Below are 21,645 nucleotides of genomic sequence, written 5' to 3' on the forward strand. Positions count from 1 at the left end.
TTTTTGCCTTGTATTGTATGCCTATATATTTTCATTTTTTAATAAGATATCTGGGTGTCTATCAATATATAGAATGATGAAAACTGATGTTTCGTAGATAAAAATGCAAGGAAAAGGAAGAACTGACAGTTTTTTTAATATGGGTCTGCATGATTTTGTATTGTTTATTCCTTCAATAATTCTTAATATTCTCTTTTGCATCCTGAAAAGTTTAATATTTGTTGTTGCATTGCCCTAGAAGATTATGCCATATTTAATTACAAAATGCACATAGGAGTAGTATACATTTAACAGGTTGGCTTTGCTGCAACAAGTTTTTATGATCCTCATCAGGTAGCAGGTTTTGCTTAATTTTCTTTGCAAATATTCAATGTGTAACTCCCATTTTGTGTTGTTCTGGAGCCAGAGTCCCAGAAATTTTGTGCTGTCAACACTTTCAATAACTCTGTCCCTTAGTTCTATTTGTATTATTTGGGTGGTGTCTTCCTTTTGGATTATAGAAGTTCAGTGCTACTGTCTTTTCTTTGTTTATAATTAGCTTGTTATAGCTGAACCATAGTTCTACCCTGTTCATTGTTTGGGTGGTGGAGTCTTCTAGTTTTTCTCCTATTTTACCACTAATAAGGAAGCTTGTATCATCTGCAAATTCGAGGCTAGTTTGGCAATACTTGTTGTACATAAGATCATTGACATAGAGGAGAAACAGAATGGGTCCTAATACTGATCCTTGAGGGACGCCATATTTCACATTTTCACATCCTGACTAGTAGTAGCCGATTTTGTTATGGTCAGTATATTGCACTTCAACCACCTGTTCGTGACCACATACGTATGTCCCGAGCCACTCATTGGGTTTACCTCTAATTCCTAAAAGGACAAGCTTCTGCAGCAGGGCATTATGGTCAATGACGTCAAAAGCTTTGGATAAATCAAGACATATGCCTGTCACAAACTCACTTGTATCCAGTTTAGTACAGATTTCATTAAGAAATTCAAATATTGCACTTTCAGTTGAACAGCCTTCCCTGAAACCATTTGTGAGGGAGAGAGAATTTTATTTTTATTTAAGAAATCAGACAATGTCTTATAAAAAAAATTCTAATTTTTTTTTAAAAATACAGGCAATAGGACTATTGGTCTATAATTTGAAACACATTCTGGATTTCCTTTTTTGAGCAGTGGTTTCTGTTTTGCTGTTTTTAAGCATGAAGGGAAGGCTCTTGATGCCAGTGAGCTGTTGCACAAATGTGTCACGGGTTCAGCTAACGTAAGACAGCATTTTTTAATAATTCCACATGAGTACCCTGTTTTGAAGGTTTTTATAACTGATAAAATTTCTTCAGTATTTGTGGGTGAAAGGAACGATGTAGACATGTTCCTCACATTATTGGATGAAGGAGGTGAGCTACTTCAAAAGAATATTCACAATTCAGAAAAGGGCACTGAGATGCATTGCAAAAATACCACCAAGACAGACCTGTAGAGAAGCTTTTGTACACTATAATATTATGACAGTATATTCACTGTACATATACCAAAGCATAATGGCGGTAAGGTCTAGCGATAGACACCTCCTAAATAAAGATGTACACAAACACGGTACAAGAGGAAATGAAAATTACTACACGATAAACAGAAATCTAAAACTGTCTATGACTGTCCCTGAAGAAGCAGGCAAAAGGTTTTTTAATAAACTCCCCAAAATCATTAAAAAAGAAACAGACCTAAAATGTTTTAACCATCATTTGAAACTATATCTCACAGAGAAATGTATATACAGTTTGGGTGAATACTAAGAATGTGTTTAAATATATAATTACTGAAATGTACCTTTAAAAATTATCATTTCTGTATGTTGTTTGGATTTGTGTGTATATATAAAGTGAAACATGTAATACCTTTGTATGCTTATAGACTATTTCTGTTTAATTATTTGTTTCATTTATATATAATGAAATCAAGTTTGATGTTAACAGCCTATTGTATGACACACCCAATACGCTCAGCTGGAGTCCATGGGCAAAGAATAAATAAATATTCTGTTGTGTTCTTCCAGTCCACTCACCAACTGTTCACCACGCTTGCAAAATATTTGTGGAAGGTCCCTGCAATTTTTGTTGGGCAATAAATTATTTGTCCTTCATATCATAAGTTTATATTTTTATACTGTTTAGTTTCACTTGTTTGATTCTTTATAACTTCCCATATAGCTTTAGATTTGGTTTTTGAATTTTCAATGTATTTGTCATTTGCCAGTGTTTTATCTTTCCTTACAAACAACATTTTTGAGGATCCTCTTGTAATTCTTCAGGTACAAATGAAATTCATGAGGCATGTTCTGTGTCTTTGCTATATTGTGTAATCCTTTTTTTTTCCATAGTATGACATGAAGATTTCCATAAATTTTTCGAACTTTTTGTTGGTATTTTCACAAGTATACACTTCGTACCAGGTTTCTTCACTTAGTCTCTGTATAAAAACGTTTATTTGTTTGTTGGTGAATTTTCTTGTTTCTTTTACAAGTTCCTCTTTCTCATTTGTTTCACTTGGGGTGTGTAAAGCAATAAATTGTGCATAGTGATCACTAAAGCAAGTATTAAGATTCCCTGCACAGAAATTGTGATTAACATTTGTGTTTATTAATATCTGATCAATTGTTGAGCTAGTTGTTGGTGTAACTCTTGTAGGAGAATCTATGGTGGCTTTTATGTTATATGCTTCTAGTAGGGCCATTACGCCTTGCTGGTCTTTTGAGATTTCTAGAAAATCTATATTGATATCTCCACATATGATCACTGTTTTGTTGAAGTTTTTTATAGTATTTAAAGCTGCAGAGTTGATGACAGAAATCATTTAAGTTCACATCAGGACTCCTATATACACAGATGATTATTAATTTTAATGCAGAGTGCTCAACTGCAGATACTTCAAAAGCTTTCTCTTCAGCTAACAGTTCAATGGGTTTTATGTTACAATAATCAATACCAATTTTAACAAATATACATGACCCTCCATGACTGGATGTAATTCTAGAGAATGATGATGAAAGATTGAAGTCTGCAAGTTTTGTGACTGTATGCTTACACAGTTTGTTTGGAAGGAGTGGAGACTGTCTCTTAGGAAGACATCAAGCAAATTCTTATGTGCTTTTCCTTTTAAATAGAAATATTTTCCTTTTATTTTTGGTGGATATGGAAGTATAGTATTAAGTCTTGCTATAATGACCTTGTGGTCACTAAGCCCTGTATCCATCTCGATGCTTCCTATTTGCTCAGGATTATTTGCTGCTGAATGATCAAGTATGTTTTCACAATCATTTATGCATTGAATGGGTTCCTGAACTAATAATTTTTTAAGAAAACACTTAGTACAATTTCAGACGATTCTTTGGGCTTACCACCTTCTTTAAACATGCATTTTCACTAGCATTTTGAGGGTAGATTGAATTCACCACCACTTATAACTGTATGAGTGGGGTACCGGTACCTATTTGAAATGAGACTCAAGATTTCTTTGAAATGTTCAGCAACTGTATCATCTTTGCAGAGAATTGATAAAAGGAACCAATTATTAATTTATTCTGTTTGTCAAGCAGAACAACTACCCACGCTACCTGCAACTTCTGTTACAAGATAAACTACTACCAACAGCAGCAAATACACTATCTGTGAGGCAGTTTGACTAGCCAGTTGCCAAGTACGCTGTCTAACGTGATGTGCTTCACTTTAATGGCTACCTCATGGCCTGTACCATTTGTGTTCTCCTCACCAACATCAGAATTTCTGAACTGCACATCTCTCCCTGCAACATATCCTTCATTCCTGGCATCAATCTCTGTTAGTTCCTGTCCTCTATCTATCTATCATCTTCCCTGCCCCCATTACAGTATTACACACACCTTCTACCCTGCCAACGCATGTAGATACTGTCCTTCTCCTGCCCCACCATATTCCTGCAACCTGCTCCCACATGCACCACTTACATCTTTACTCATTCCCACCCTGTTATCCCTACCATTGTTCACCTTATGTCTCTTCTGTACCCCCACTACCTCCCCCAGCTTATCTCAGGCACAGCTACAATTGGGCCTTAGCATCCAGAGATTGGCTGTGTATGTGTGAACTGTGCCTTGTAAATGTATGTGTATTTCCTACTTCTGATGAAGGACACAGTCCAAAAGCTCAACATTTCCAACATTCTTTTTAATTGTGCCTCTTCATGACTCAATGTATCCTCTGTGTAGCGAGTAGTAATATATCGTTTCCATATTGCTGTTATTCCATCCTGTACTTTCCACTGTTAGAAAGTTCAATATAGATGCTGAGGCATTAAGACATTGATGTAATTATCAGGTTTCATGAATTAAATAACCACAATTAACAAAAAATAAATAGTGGTTCTGGGCACATATATGGAACTTCACAAAATTAGAAAATGGTTATATTAAGTAGAATGTATGCATAAATGCAAAGAAATTACCTGAATTTATAATTAACTGTCTGGTGGCAGTTTGCAAATACTCTATTAGAGCCTTTAATTTATTTATTGCCGAGTTTAGCAGCTCAAAGGCTGCAACACAATACTACCTAAGAGTTTTGAGATAATTTGATGTAGGACTTAGGAAAGTATTATGCATTCTCAGTCAACTTACTTTAATTTCTCCTGGTACATGCATTAGAAGGCCCTGGAAAACACGTGCTAAATCTCTAAGGTTAAATGTGTAATGGGTACGATCAGGAGTAGGCCTCATTTCTGATTCAATTGCACTATACACTGCCATTGTTGCTGATACAACCGCTGTTTCCATACTTTTGTCCACTGTAGAACAACGGCCAAGCCATGATGACACAATTGTTCCAAACATTCGAACCTATACAGAACAAAATATTTTCTGACTACAGACAATATTCAAATACATATTTTTTATTAACAATATTTATAAATAATAAACAATGCTTCAATCATTACAAAAATAAGAAAATAAATGCAGGTGTCACAGCAATTACTTCAGTTATCTGTTACAAAGTCAAAGATGCAAAATTCTGAAGACTAAAATGTACAGGGATGCATTAAACAGATGTTACACAATTTTGGTTAGGAACATTGTTGTTAGCAATGTACCATCTTCAGTTAAATTTTTTTTTTTTCCTGTTTTAGTCCAATAGGTATTGGAGCTAAAATTCCATATTAAGGACTGCATTGATGGTTTATGGGAGTAACATCTGCTTCACTTAATCAACCTCCACTAATCCCATATACCACATAAACCTCCACCTTGCCCCTGACCTCAACTTCACTCATTCTGTACTGACACCTTCTTGTCCAGTGTCTCCCCTTCCTCTGTACACTCACCCCCTCCCAAGGCCCCCCCCCCCCATAGCAGTGTCGTTGTGCCCTCCACAAACTCACAGATGGCAGTGCCAGAGTCTCACATTCCTATTCTGTGCTGCCTCTCCCGCCTACAATCCTATACTGCAAACCTACTGCTTGCCTCCCAGGTGCCAGCATGCTTCCCCAAACCCCCCTCCCACTGCAAGTCTCCATCTCACTCCCTATCTCCAAATCTCCCTCCCATTTCCAGTCTCCATCCCACTCCATACCTCCCTTTGCTCCTCACCCAATCCACTCATCAAAACCACTCGCCTCAGTCTATGTCGCATGGCCCATTTCCATCCATCCAGAAATATGTCTGCTTGTGTCTGTATGTGTGGATGGATATGTGTGTGTGTGCGAGTGTATACCTGTCCTTTTTTCCCCCTAAGGTAAGTCTTTCCGCTCCCGGGATTGGAATGACTCCTTACCCTCTCCTTTAAAACCCACTTCCTTTCGTCTTCCCCTCTCCTTCCCTCTTTCCTGATGAGGCAACAGTTTGTTGCGAAAGCTTGAATTTTGTGTGTATGTTTGTGTTTGTTTGTGTGTCTATCGACCTGCCAGCGCTTTTGTTCGGTAAGTCACCTCATCTTTGTTTTTATATATAATTTTTCCCATGTGGAATGTTTCCTTCCATTATATTGATATACATACAAAGAAAGACACAAAATATTTCAAGACAATCTAACTGAAAACCTCCTAGAATTCATTTCCAGGACTGAATCTATAAATATTCTTCAGCCTTCGACATCTCTTTTCTGAAGATGAGAAGATAAAGATGGGATGAGAAGAACTCTTAAAAGACAACAAAATAAAATATATCCTCTGAAATGTGCACCGTAATGATTCATATAATATAGATATAGGTGCAGAAATATAGCACATAAATTGTTTAAAAAACTGGTTGGTAAGTAATGAGAAATCTATGATGAAAATTATGTCATTTGCAATACTCCTACCAAACAGCATCTAATTTACTATCTTCTGCAATGTTCATGCCAATGCAAACCATAATCTGCAAACAAAACGTTTCACTACTATTCAGTAGTTGAAAGTAGATTATTCTGTGCACTAATTGATATTAAGTGTCCAGCATTACATTAATGGTGCACACAACAGGACTGGCCTTTTACTGATTTTTTATTTTTATTTTTATTTTTTATTTTATTTATTTAAATTTTTTTTGGGACTAGGAGCTTCTATAACCTTTTCATGCTTATTTAATGGATACTGAAGATATGTTTTTTCATACTGGTGTTAGTAGTGATGAGAAGCCGCTACTGGGAAAAATTGGAAATTGAATTACACATTTTTTCCTACGGCCTGAATCTAATGACAACATGTCCTTACAGAGAGTATAACCATTAAACAACACTTTATATCAACAAAAATAATCACTGTTTAAAATATTATACGGTCAAATTAAAAAACCTCACCAAGTGGCAGCAAGAGGAAACACACATAAAACATGCAAGTGAAGTGTGAGCTTTTGTAACCAGTGACCCCTTCTTTGGGTGCAAGGACATAAGGGAAAGGAGGAGGGATGAAGGAAAAGGACTGGTGACACTTAGGAAGTGGTGAGAGTTACGGAATAGTCATCCACAACCCCATGCCAGGGGATACTTACTGCACAGGGTGAGATGGAAAGACTAATTGTTGATGCCTGCACTGGATGAGATATGAACACCTGAGGCCTTATAGGTGGACAGGGCGTTTACACAGACAAGGAGAAAAAATTCCCGGATTTTTCCTGGATCTCCTGGTTAAAAACACATTTTCTCCCGGGTGAAAATACGGTTTTGCCATGTTAATTGACAGTATACTTTCCCTCAGGACTGTAAAACTTATCCTTTGATAGGATATGGTTTTACACAGCAGCGTAGAATTTCCCAGCACTTTAGAAAATGATACTCAGGGGGGAAAAAACATGTTTTGTAAAGATCTTTGATGTGCAGCAACATGTACGCTGCATATCTTCGCATTACGAAAGTATAAATTCGAATTCCACCAACAGGAAAAGTTAATGGTTTAAATTAATATACATAGTGTTGACACAAGAGAAGCAAAGCTTTCGCATATAATATTTGTCTCGAAGATTAATGAGCTACAAGAGAAGCTAAGCTTTCACTTATAATGTTGATCTGTTTAGCACATGTTACACTTTAAGATACACCACAAAAATATGCCAGCAAAATTTTTAATACCGACATAAATCCCTGATCTTCTGAGCTCGAAATTCTTCTAAATGGCTCATCAACAAAGAGTTGATTTTTAAAAAAGACCAAACACTCTGTGATTTAAGAAATCCATCATACATTCTCGCACATAGTTCATCCTGTGTAAAAGGAAATTTACTTTGAAAATAATGCTTTCTGAACAACAATTCACAATATTTTCCCGTGACCTGTTAAAAATAGATTCATTTCAGAAGTCGTCAGAGAGCAGCAGATAAGAGACGTCACCGCGCTTTCGCAGCTATGATGATGTAGGAAGCCCATTATGTACGTACGTGTAAAACATTAAAAGATCTTACATTATGTCATAAAAGAAACAAGACATCAGAGGATACTCCAACAGCATCGGAATTTCGAGAACCACACTAAAATGCATAGTTCGCCTTACAGTGAATATTTGTATGTCCAGATTCTCAATGATGTAGACCTCGACCAGATATAAAGCTTTTCAGTGTGGTTCAAAAATGGTTCAAATGGCTCTGAGCACTATGGGACTTAACAGCTATGGTCATCAGTCCCTTAGAACTACTTAAACCTAACTAACCTAAGGACAGCACACAACACCCAGTCATCACGAGGCAGAGAATTTTCAGTGTGGTTTTCAGGATGTACATTTTCTTGGAGTACCAGTACTGTATTATCTCATGTTTGGTTCTCTATTATGGCATAATGCCATACGTGCTAGAAGGTGAAAACGTGCACCTGAAGATCAGCGAACAGTTGAAACTAGCCAATAGTGTCGAATAAATTGACTGCCTCAGCAGGAAAGTTTAATAAAAACCAAATTTATTTTTCAAACCGACAAAAATAACTTCATTTTTCTGCAAGGCGATTAATGCTTGACCGTCAGAAATGTGGAAATAAAATAAAATCTGAAACTAGTAACATAGTTTGCCCTTCTGTAATTATGTGAATGTATTTTAATTCACTTGATAGCTCCCAGTCACAGAAATCCATCTTGTTTTCATTTGATGTGAGAGCAGTAAACGAAGAGGAAACAAAAATCACTAAATGTAAAAACGGGTCACATAGAGACCTGCTCTGCGTATCAGAACGACAAAAATAAAAAAAAAAAAGGCTTTTCAAAAATAAGTTCATTTTGTAGTGCACATCATTCTGAAGAGTCTGATACATAAAAGATATATCTTCGAGGATATGCAAGACACGTCATTTGGTCTTAAGTGTGCAGTGAGGTACCACGCATCTTCAAACAAAACTGTTATACTGCACGTCACTGTATTTTGCTCTGTGGAACCCAAACCTGTATATTTTGTAATGGATGCCATTAAACTATTTCAGAACAATGAAAATTAAAATGACCTGTTGTGCCTCTCCTGCTCCCAGTCGGCCGGTTTGACAGTCTGATCCCCCCCCCCCCCCCCCCCCCCTCCTATTTAAGAAAACCCCTCGCAATTAATACTGGATAGTATTATTTGTAACCATGAAAACAAGAACTCTTCAGAAAAACTGAACTTTATTCATTCTTCTTCTTCTTCTTCTTCTTTATCGTCGCCTTGTCCCACGTCACGTAGGGTCGGCGTTGCTCTTCTGGATCCTTCTCCTCCATAGTTCTCTATCCATTGCCTCTTTCTTCTTCCATCCTTTCTCCCTTAGGTCCCCGGATAGCTTATCCTTCCACCTCATCTTCGGTCTTCCTCTCCTTCTCGCTCCTTCAGTCTTTATATCTTCAACTCTGTTTCCGATATACTCTTCCCCTTTTCTCTGTAAGTGTCCGTACCACCTTAGTCTGCTCTCTTGTATCTTTTTCCGCATGAGTCACACTTTCACAGCTCCTCTAACAAATTCATTTCTAATTCTGTTCTTCCTTGTTACCCCACACATCCACCTCAGCATCCTCACTTCAACCGCTTATATCTTCCTTTCCTGGGCTAATGTGATTGGCCATGTATGTGCCCCATATATCATAGCAGGCCTTACCACCGACTTGTATGTACACTTTCCCTTTCAACCCAATGCTCACCTTCTTGTCACACAGCACACCACTCATTTTCCTCCAGTTGTTCCAACCGCAATTTATTCGGTGTTGTATCTCGCTTTCCAGTCCTCCATCCTTCTGTATGTACGACCCCAGGTATTTAAATTTGCAGATCGATTTCAGCTCATCATCCTGGATCTTGCAAGACCTCATCTGCACATCCTTCAGTGCTAAATATTCTGAGTTTGTCCTGCTAATTTTCATCCCTCTTTCTTCTAGTGCCTTCCTCCAGTCCTCCAGCTTTTCCTCAAGTCTGTCGATGCTCTGCTCACAAAGAACCACATCATCCACAAACATCATATTCCACTGTGCTTCCTTCTTCACATCTTTCACCAGCACACCCATAATCAGGTCAAAGAGGTAGGGACTAAGTGCAGACCCTTGATGTAACCCTACTTTTACTGGAAACTCCTTTGTCATTCCCACACTACTTCTCACCTGTGTCATTGCTCCTCTGTACATTTCCTTCACTAACCTCACATACTTCTCTGGCACACACTGCTCTCTCATGCTTCTCCATATTTTGTCCCTTGGGACTCTGTCATATGCTTTCTCCAAATCAATGAAAGCCATATGTAGATCGGCTAGTAGCCCCCCATGTCTCTCCACTATCCGCCTTAAAGCATGTATTGCATCAGTCGTTCCTCTTCCAGGCGTGAACCCAAACTGTTCTTCACACACCACAGTCTCCTTGCATAATCTTGCTTCTACACTCCTGGAAATGGAAAAAAAAACACATTGACACCGGTGTGTCAGACCCACCATACTTGCTCCGGACACTGCGAGAGGGCTGTACAAGCAATGATCACACGCACGGCACAGCGGACACACCAGGAACCGCGGTGTTGGCCGTCGAATGGCGCTAGCTGCGCAGCATTTATGCACCGCCGCCATCAGTGTCAGCCAGTTTGCCGTGGCATACGGAGCTCCATCGCAGTCCTTAACACTGGTAGCATGCCGCGACAGTGTGGACATGAACCGTATGTGCAGTTGACGGACTTTGAGCGAGGGCGTATAGTGGGCATGCGGGAGGCCGGGTGGATGTACCGCCGAATTGCTCAACACGTGGGGCGTGAGGTCTCCACAGTACATGGATGTTGTCGCCAGTGGTCGGCGGAAGGTGCACGTGCCCGTCGACCTGGGACCGGACCGCAGCGACGCACGGATGCACGCCAAGACCGTAGGATCCTACACAGTGCCGTAGGGGACCGCACCGCCACTTCCCAGCAAATTAGGGACACTGTTGCTCCTGGGGTATCGGCGAGGACCATTCGCAACCGTCTCCATGAAGCTGGGCTACGGTCCCGCACACCGTTAGGCCGTCTTCCGCTCACGCCCCAACATCGTGCAGCCCGCCTCCAGTGGTGTCGCGACAGGCGTGAATGGAGGGACGAATGGAGACGTGTCGTCTTCAGCGATGAGAGTCGCTTCTGCCTTGGTGCCAATGATGGTTGTATGCGTGTTTGGCGCCGTGCAGGTGAGCGCCACAATCAGGACTGTATACGACCGAGGCACACAGGGCCAACACCCGGCATCATGGTGTGGGGAGCGATCTCCTACACTGGCCGTACACCACTGGTGATCGTCGAGGGGACACTGAATAGTGCACGGTACATCCAAACCGTCATCGAACCCATCGTTCTACCATTCCTAGACCGGCAAGGGAACTTGCTGTTCCAACAGGACAATGCACGTCCGCATGTATCCCGTGCCACCCAACGTGCTCTAGAAGGTGTAAGTCAACTACCCTGGCCAGCAAGATCTCCGGATCTGTCCCCCATTGAGCATGTTTGGGACTGGATGAAGCGTCGTCTCATGCGGTCTGCACGTCCAGCACGGACGCTGGTCCAACTGAGGCATCAGGTGGAAATGGCATGGCAAGCCGTTCCACAGGACTACATCCAGCATCTCTACGATCGTCTCCATGGGAGAATAGCAGCCTGCATTGCTGCGAAAGGTGGATATACACTGTACTAGTGCCGACATTGTGCATGCTCTGTTGCCTGTGTCTATGTGCCTGTGGTTCTGTCAGTGTGATCATGTGATGTATCTGACCCCAGGAATGTGTCAATAAAGTTTCCCCTTCCTGGGACAATGAATTCATGGTGTTCTTATTTCAATTTCCAGGAGTGTATAACTCTTTCCCAAATTTTCATTGTGTGTGCCATCAGTTTAATACCTCTATAGTTACTGCAGTCCTGCACATCACATTTCCCCTTAAATATTGGGATCAGTACACTAGTTCTCCACTCGTCTGGCACCTCCTCCTGTCACCAAATCATCTTCATTAAATCCCATAGGAGCTCAATTCCCTTTTTACCAAGACACTTCCATACCTCAACGGGGATCTGGTCTCGGCCAACTGCCTTTCCATTTTTCATCTTTTCAACTGCCCGTTCAACTTCATCTCTACTTATATCCATCGTTAATCCTTCGTTTGCCCCTCCTTCCTCAGTTTTCACTCTTACATTTTCTTCATCAGCAATTTCTCAAAATAATTCAACCCCAGAATTATTCCTGTTTCATCTTTCATTTGTTTTATTGCTGTTAGATCCTTAGAAGCTTTATCTCTTGATTTGCCAATCCGTATCAGTTGCTCATATCCTGATTTTTCTGTAGTTGTTTGTATGCCTCCCTTACTGATTCAGCTTTAGCTTTAGCCACGGCTCATTTTGCCTCCTTCTTTGCACTTTTGTATGCTTGCCCATCCTCAGCACTTCCGGACATATCTCACTTCCTCTTAGCATCTTTCTTTTCCTTAACAACCTTCTGCACCTCTTCATTCCACCACCATGCTTCATTATCTTTTGGCACCCCTCTCCCAGATGTTAACCCAAACACTCCCCAGTCTTCCTTATAACAGCACTATTTATTTTCCACCACTCCTGCACACTCTCTGCCAATTTTACCTTTCCCAGTACTTTTTTACTGAACTCCTCTCTCAAATTTTTATCCTTTAATCTCCACCACTTAATTTTCCTTTCACATTGATTTATGTGCCTCTGTCTTTTACATACTTTCAACTCACAATCTGCTACAATCAACTTATGTTGTGTTGGTATTCCTTCACCGTATATGACCTTAGTATTTCGCAGCTCCCCACTATTTTTCCTTCTACATAATATGTAATCAATTTGGCTTCTATTTTCGCCACTCCTGTATGTTATTAGTTTTTCCCTTTTTCTTTGGAAGTAGGTATTCGTAATCACTAGACCAAAAGCCACTGCAAACTCCACTATCTTTTTTCCTTCCTCATTTCTCTCGCCATATCCCCATCTTCCATGCCACCTCTCTTCCTCACCTTTCCTTCCGCCATGACCATTTAGATCCCCTCCGACTATCACTCTTTCATTCTCTGGTATTCTGACCATTACTCCATCCAAATCTCTCCAAAATTTTTCCTTCTCGTCCTCCGAACATCCCGCTTGGGATGCGTAGGCTGTCAGCACTGTTACCATTACTCCACCAAACATCATCTTAACACACATTATCCTATCAATTACTCTGCTGACTTCACATACCTCTTCTTGAAGCTCTCTGTGCAGAATAACTCCAACTCCATTTCTTGATTCAGGGCTTGAACTACTATAAAGCAGCTTATAGCCTTCAGCTAAGATCTGTGTCTTATTGCCCTTCCACCTTGACTCTTCCACACACAAAGACTTTATATTCCTCCTCTGCATCATGTCTACTATCTATGTTCCCTTTCCCGTCATCGTTTCCACATTTAGAGTTCCCACTCTGATCTTGAACACCTTTGGATCCTTTGCAAAACACCTCCCCTGGAGATCCAAATGGGAGGCTATTACTCTGGAACATTTATCTTGAGAAGCATCCATCATTCCTCTTGTTTTGGGAATGTTTTTACAGCCGGATGCCATTCCTGCTGCCAACCCCCTTCCCTTTTTAGAGGGGCAGAGGCTTGCTAATTTTGGTCCACCCTGGGTATTTTTTTCCCCAGTACCCACCATATCTGGTGAGCTTTCCCCTAACAACACTGAACATTTGCAAACCGAATCAACCACATAAACAAGCAGCACTTGGCATTCACCGGTTTGGCTTTATTCCGCTCAGCTCGTATAGCCCCGTCCTGTTTTGTCTGCAGGAAAGTTTATTTCTAAATATCACGAGGATTCCCCTGGCAAAGACGTCACGTACACTATGCACGCATTCAAAAACCAACTTATAATTCATTCAGAAATCAACTTCGAATGTGTTCAAAAACCAGCAGGGGTGCGTTTCAAAATCATATGAATAATTGATAGACCGACATGCGCTGGATGCTAGGTGCTTTGTGAAACAAGGTTTTTTTTTCCTCAAGAATATGAATTTGCCCCCTCCCCCCAAAATTGCCGCCTGGTTCAGATACCCCGGTTTGTCCTCACTCCCCACTAGATCTGGGCCTGCTGCACATGTGTGAATCTGGCAGCTTGGGCGTGCCAGTAAAATTTTTCTGGGCACCATGTGGCTGGTTGCTTCTACTGCTGCTTACACAGCCAACAGCCACATTTCTGTAGCCAGAAGCGGGAGAAGGTAATACTCATACATGACAACTGCGCATGTGCATGAGCCCGCTCGTAACTGATTAAATGAGTCTAATGTAAACAGTTGTGACGTCACGCTCATCGAAGGCAATTTGTTGTTATGAAGCATTGCATAGTCTTCTGAAAGCCTTTGACACATTCTGCTGTTGGCAGACGCTTGTACGAGCACTGTGTTATTTCATATGGCGCATTTCCTTTGCAATTTAAGTTTTATTTTCGTTTTCTTCTCACGTTCATGTTTTAATGCTGCAGTATTATTCCACAGTAGCGGGATACAGTAATATTCTTTGTTAGAGTAATGGTTCTTACCAGTCAAAATCACAAAAATTTAACTGAAAACTAAAACAATGAAAAATTCCTGAAATTCTAATAAATTCCCAGATTTTTCCCGGTTTTCTCCTGGATGAAAAAATTTCCGGGTTTTTCTCGGATGTCCCGGGATGATAAGGTAATAAGCAAGACATAAATTACTGAGAAGAAAACCATGAAAGAGTAAATATGAGGAGAGAGCTAAATGCATTATACATAGTATACGAAGATAGGTGTGTGGGGCAGGCAGAGGGGGAAGAGGAGGTGGGGGAGGGGGGGGGGGTGAATGGGTGACAGGTTGGGAGGGGGGGGGAGAGAAAATATTAGTAGGACTCATACTCCGGGGATTCCGTGCAAACTTAATTGTGTATGTATATGGATTGTTCATCTACAGGTTTTGATGCATAAATTCTTTACACCAACAAGGGATTGTCAACCTTAATATGTAACACAAATTTCAACTTCATACTTTGCTGATTTACTAGTTTCAGCTTATCACATATTGGCACCTCTTTTGCCATCACTATAAAGTTGTGTGAGGCACCATAGCAGGCCATCACTATTCAACTTCTTTTCCCACCTATTACGAGTCTGCAGAGGACAGAGGATTGGGAGGCATACAAAAAGCAATTATGGCAGTACTTCGCTGCCTGCAAGGTAACAGACACCAATATTATCAAGCTTTTTTTTAATTTTTTATTTTTATTTAAATTTGTGCATAATTCCCCATATGAATCACTTGTTATGCAGGTTGCCACTATTTAAAGAACCTACTTTCCTCTCATTTAATGAAATTATCAACTTACTGACATCTTAACATTAATAGCATGCTTATGATATTTTATCTATGGTGGAGTTCTATTGGTGCAACCTCATCTAATGTACCGCGTTTGGGCAGCAGATTTATAGGGTCTCAGTCAGAAGAGTCAGTTTGTTACCACTCTGTATAAAGTGTCTTATGCTGAATTATAGTCAGGACAGCTGTCATTAGGTTGGTTTCTGACAAAGAGATCTGTCAACAGGAGCTTCAATTTGAAGATTCCTGCTTGGAACAAGTCCTTATTATTTCTCAGTTGTTTGAAGTTGTCTTTCTGTGTGTCAGGATGACAGCTGGAATCCTCTAGGCAGATGTGGGTGCAGTACACAATGTTGACAGCAGACATTCACATTCCAGCATCTCCTTTGAAGTGAAAATAATGATGGCCCAGCAAGCCTGTAAGCCACACACTGCACAAATATGTACCATGGTGAGCAGCTTCCATATTGGGACTTATGCTGGTTTACCTATTTGGGTACACGTTTTACATTTCTCTGTTTATTTTTATCCATTAATTCCCCTAAGTAGTTTACAGCAAAGATTAAAATGTAGTATTGCCCACAGCAATTGAGCCTTTGGGGATAGCAGGAAAAAATGAAGACAATTCATTTTCTTACATTTTGTAAAAACTCCTATCAGATGTTTCAGCAATCTTGTACTGTCTTATCTTTCACCATCCATGACAGACAGAAGGCATGAATTTGTCAGTAGAGGTAAAATAGGGCCCTCACGCACTTTATGTATGTAGGCCCCATTTTATCATTATTCAATTAATTTTATTCGATAAAATTTTGTGCTAATATTAATCTATTTTAATCATTTAATTTGTCTGAATTACATCAATAAATATATCAATTAAAATTATTAATTTTAACTGAATATAAAACCACTGAAATACCCGCGCATGAAAAAAAATATATATTCTTTGAGATTAAATATTAAAATATCCGTATGGAGTTGCTAGTCTCCCAGTGGGCACCTTCTTAGGTGGCAGATAGGGTAACACTCACCAGATATGGAGGGTACCGGGGAAATAAAATACCCAGAGTGGGCCAAAACTAGCAGCTGCTGCCTTATAGCATGATATTGTCACATAGAGGAAGTGAAGTAGATGAATGACGAATACTAATTTCACTTAACGAAGGTTTATTCAGCACCTGCACATACAAGAGCATGGAATGAACTGCCTCTGGCTGGAACACATACGGTATATATAGAGCAACAGAGCATTCCAGTACAATGATTCTTCCCATTTGTGGATACTTCTATAATGTACTCAAACCAAACACAGAAATTAAAATTATACAGTCCACGTGAGTTCTGAACTCACGACCCTCCATGCAACAATCTAGTATCATAACCACTACACTACGGTGACTGCGCTACTCAGCGTCTTCTGCGGGATTGCTCCATCCTTAAGAGAACAGTTTCTTGGTGTTACGTCCTCCTATTCCAGGAACGAGTTATCGGTCCCGCATACTCTGACTCCCAATGACTGATATTCGCCCTGGCAGTGATCTTCTTAGAAATTCCCTTGCCGCTACGTTCTTCGTTGCCTTTCTGCCTGTTGCCTGTTGCTGGAGCTCCAAATTTATGCCCGGGTTGCAGGATCCTTATAGAGCTTCATTCAAAGGATACGGACCGTATCTCTGATCTTTCATGAAGATTTCGTCTCGCTGCACTCTAGGATCTCTCTGCTAAGCAGAAGGAGGACACCAAGATAGCTCAAATTATGCTTGCCTTAAATCGGTCAGAGGATGTGAAAGGACAATTTAAGGTAGTTAGCGGATTACTTTGCAAGAAAAACTTTGAGCTGTTTGGAAAGAGGTGGCTACTAGTGATTACTAAACACATGCGCATACATGTTCCACAGAAATTCCATGACACAACTGAGGCCGGACATTTAGGATTTATCAAGACATACGATAGGATGCGCGAGAGATTTTTCTGGCCAGGTTTACTTAGGAGGGTCCATCACCATGTGTTGCACTGTCGAGAGTGCCAGAGGAGAAAGGCAGTTCCTCGGAAACCACCTGGTCGACCCATACCAATTCCACCATCCGAAACGCCTTTCCAGCACGTTGGGATTGACCTCCTCGGACGATTTCCAATGTCTGCTAGTGGCAGTAGATGGATTATTGTCTGCACTGATTATCTGACATGCTATGCCATTACCAAAGCCATGAAAACAGCCGAATCATTTGAGGTAGCCAAATTCATCGTAGAAGACGTTGTATTAAAAATATGGTGCCCCAAGGTTGATAATTACGGATCGAGGGAAAATTTTTCAATCACATCTTGTGACAGAGATAAACTGTCAGTGCAACATAACTCATCACATGGCAACTGCCTACCATCCGCAAACTAACGGACTTACTGAACGCCTTAATAAGACCTTGTCCGAAATGCTATCACTGTTTGTCAATGTTGAGCAAAGTAACGGGGATGAGGTGCTACCTTTTGTGACGTTTGCCTACAACACCGCCAAACAAGACACCACAGGATTTACACCATTCTTCCTAGTGCTTGGGCGTGAGGCGACAACGATAATGGACACTGTTTCTGTTACATCCTGATGACATGGACGATGACTACATCAGCCAGGTGTTAACCAGAGCTGAGGATGCTTGGCAGTTACCTCAACTCCGCACGCTGCAGGCTCAAGAAAACGGGGTTGAAATCTTCAACTTCATAAGTAACATCAGACAACTGTCTTACAACCTTATGAGGTCCAAAGTAGCTCCTGAGGAGATTCTCAGAGAGACCAACCTTCCAAACAGGAGTGAAGATCCAGACGAGGTCACCAGGCCGGTAGACAACAGGGCGGTGGCTCGCGTCATACCTTCTGCGATCATTTTCTTGAGCCTGCAGCATGCGGAGTCGAGCTAATTGCCGAGCTTCCTCAGCTCTGGTTAACACCTGGCCAATGTAGTCATTGTCCATGTGTCCATCATCACCATTGGCTCACGCCCATGCACTAGGAAAATGGTGTAAATCCTGTGGTGTCTTGTTTGGTGGTGTTGTCAGCAAACGTCACGAAAGGTAGCACCTCATCCCAGTTGCTCTGCTCAACATTGATAGCATGTTGGCCAAGTTCTTATTAACGTGTTCAGTAAGCCTGTTAGTTTGCAGATGGTAGGCAGTCGTCATGTGATGAGTAATGTTGCACCAACGGTTTATCTCTGTCATAAGAATCAATTGCAAAACTTTCCCTCGATCTGTAATTATCGACCTTGGGGCACCGTGTTTTAGTACAATGTCTTCTACGATGAATTTGGCTACCTCAAATGCTTCGGCTGTTTTCAACGCTTTTTTAGTAGCATAGCGTGTCAGATAGTCAGTGCAAACAATAATCCATCTATTGCTACTAGCAGACGTTGGAAATCGCCCAAGGAGGTCAATCCCAACATGCCGGAAAGGCATTTCGGCTGTGGAACTGGTATGAGTCAGCCAGGTTGTTTCTGAGGAACTGCCTTTCTCCTCTGGCACTCTCAACAGAGCGACACATGGTGACTGATGCTCCTAAATAAACCTGGCCGGAAAAATCTCTTGTGGATCCTATCGTATGTCTCAATAAATCCTAAATGTCTGGCCTCAAGTGTGTCATGGAATTTCTGTAGAACATCTATGCGCATGTGTTTAGGAATCACTGGTAGCTACCTCTTTCCAAACAGATCAAAGTTTTTCTTGCAAAAAAATCCATTAACTCACTTAAATTGTCCTTTCACATCCTCTGACCAATTTAAGGCAAGCATAATTTGAGATATCTTGGTGTCCTCCTCCTTCTTAGCAGAGAGATCCTGGAGTGCAGCGAGACAGTCACTATCTTTATCAAAGTCTTGTACAGCGTTTCTTGAGATACAGTTGGCATCTTGGTGTTTTCTTCCACTTTTGTACACTATGGTAATGTCATACTCTTGAAGACGTAGTGCCCACCTGGCGAGTCGTCCTGTTAGATCCTTATGACCTGTCAACCGGCAAAGTGAATGATGGTCTGTAACAACTGTGAATGGCCTTCCATAGAGATATTGTCAAAATTTGCACATGCCCCACACACAGCAAGACATTCTCTTTCTGTAATTGAGTAGTTTCTCTCGGCTTTTGTAAGTGTCCTAGAAGCATAGGCTATAACCTTCTCTTTCCCAGCCAAAATCTGCACCAGAACAGCACCGATCCCATACCCACTGGCATCTGTGTGTAGTGCTGTAGGTGCTCTCTCACCTTACAGACCAAGTACAGGGTCACTTGTCAGAGCTTTTCGCAGCACATCGAAAGAATCTTGTTGAGCACCACCCCAGATAAATTTAGCATTGACTTTTAACAACTCTTGGAGTGGCCTGGCATTGATACAAAAGTCTTTGCTAAAACGATAGCAATAAGAACATAATCTGAGGAAGCTTCTCACATCTCTGATACTTTTAGGAATAGGAAATTCCGTTATAGCTCTCACCTTTTCTAGGTCTGGCTGCACACCTTCATTTGACACAAGGTGCCCAAGCATTTTGATTTCTTTTGCTACACAGAGACACTTACTTGGATTAAGTTTCAGTCCAGCTTGGTGGAGATACTTAAGACCGGCCCTCAGTCTTTTTATGTGTTCATCAAATGTCTCTGAGAACACTATAATGTCATCTAAATAACATAGACACATCGTCCACTTCAAGTGCCTTAGAAGATTATCTATCATTCGTTCAAAAGTTGCTGGTGCATTACACAAACCAAACGTCATTACCTTAAACTCATACAAGGCCCTCAGGGGTGATAAATGCAGTTTTCTCACAATCAGCCTCATCTACTTCGATCTGCCAGTATCCCGAGTACATGTCCATGGTTGAGAAAAACTTAGCCCCCTTCAGACAATCTAGTGTATCGTCAATTCTTGTAAGAGGGTAAACGTCCTTTTTAGTTATATTATTAAGCTTCCTGTAATCAACACAAAAGCGCCAACTGCCGTCCTTCTTCCTGACGAGAACCACTGGTGACAACCATGGGCTCTGTGAAGGTTGAATATCATTCATCATCATTTTCTCTACCTTGTCACAAATTATTCGATGTTACATTGCTGACACATGGTATGGTCTCTGGCTTATTGGTTGATGGTCTCCAGTGCTAATCCGGTGCTTCACCGTCGATTTGTCTAATTTGCTCTTCACCTGTGGATTGAAGCATTCAGAGAAGTCTTGAAGAATGGCAAGCAGCTTCTTATGTTGTTCCTTAGTGAGATCTGGTGATAGTTGAGCTTGTAGATCTTGTCTCTTAGTGGTAGTGCTGATTTCACCCAGAGACTCGGCATGGGAGGTTTCTATGATGCTCAGCTTTTCTGCAATTAATGGCTCGGAATTTGTTACACACATGCGTCTTGGAAGGATGTGCAGTTCTCAGTGATAGTTAGTTATCCACAATTCACCAAATCCATTCTTAAACAAGATGACAGAGGCTGGGATGACCAAGTTATTCTTCAGAAGTATGCTTCTCTTACATTCCACTACAAGATCCATGGGTTGATGCATGGCATGACACATGACAGCTACCTTTCTAGCGCTGACTGCAGGAATGATCACTTCATCCAGCACACACAGTCTCCATGCAAGCAGATGTGCAACTTCCTGTCCACAGGGAGCAATATTTTATAATTCTCTGCCAAACAACCTGAAACAGCTTTCTGGTAGAATTTTTAAAAACGAGTTAAAAAAATGGCTTGTATTGAAGTGCCCATACAGTATGGTGCTGACATGATTTGACCTCAGGAATGCTATATTAAATATAATTCAATGATATTTTACTTAGTAGCATGTAATCTATTTATATTGTGTATCAATAATCTGAATGTAATTATTATAACATTGCCCATGCATGTTAAATACATGTTTCGAGCTGTAAGATAAATAAACAGTATCTCATCTCGTCTAGCATAATCTTTGAGTGACCACAATCTATAATTGCTTGAGAAGCTTTCAAAAAGTTCCATCATGGAATGACATCGTGACTACACTCTTATAAGACAATGAATTACAAGGGCTGTGTATGGTCACTTATACCCAAACGAATAACACATCTTCCTGTAGGTTTTACATATTTCCCATTAGCCACCTTCAGCAGAGATGTTTTGTTGTCAAAAAATACGGTTTTCTGCAAATGGCGATCGTACTTTTCTGAAATGACTGAATATGATGCTCCAGAGTCCACAAGAGCCTGGTCTGGTCAGCCATCCATGAGGATATTGACGTAGTTCCCTATAATTTTTGTAGTGATCGACGGTGGGGGATTTTTCTCTTCGGCGGCCTCACCTCCAAGGAAGGTCACACCCTTTAGTTTTCCAGGTTGTGGTGGCTAGGTGATTGGCTGGAGCTTCTAAATGGTGATGGAGACCTGGAT

At 40.8% G+C, this 21,645-nt stretch overlaps 1 protein-coding gene across 1 annotated transcript in view; it reads right to left on the reverse strand.

The window, feature by feature from the left end:
* The window catches only part of LOC124620075 (dynein axonemal heavy chain 1-like), an 804,068-nt gene that overhangs the window by 379,550 nt on the left and 402,873 nt on the right, over positions 1-21,645 (reverse strand). Inside the window, exon 27 of the mRNA XM_047146741.1 lies at positions 4,652-4,870. Coding sequence (XP_047002697.1) covers positions 4,652-4,870 — 219 coding nt within the window. The remainder of the gene's footprint in view (positions 1-4,651; positions 4,871-21,645) is intronic.

Source organism: Schistocerca americana, chromosome 6, assembly GCF_021461395.2.
Source record: "Schistocerca americana isolate TAMUIC-IGC-003095 chromosome 6, iqSchAmer2.1, whole genome shotgun sequence".
Classification (NCBI taxonomy): domain Eukaryota; kingdom Metazoa; phylum Arthropoda; class Insecta; order Orthoptera; family Acrididae; genus Schistocerca; species Schistocerca americana.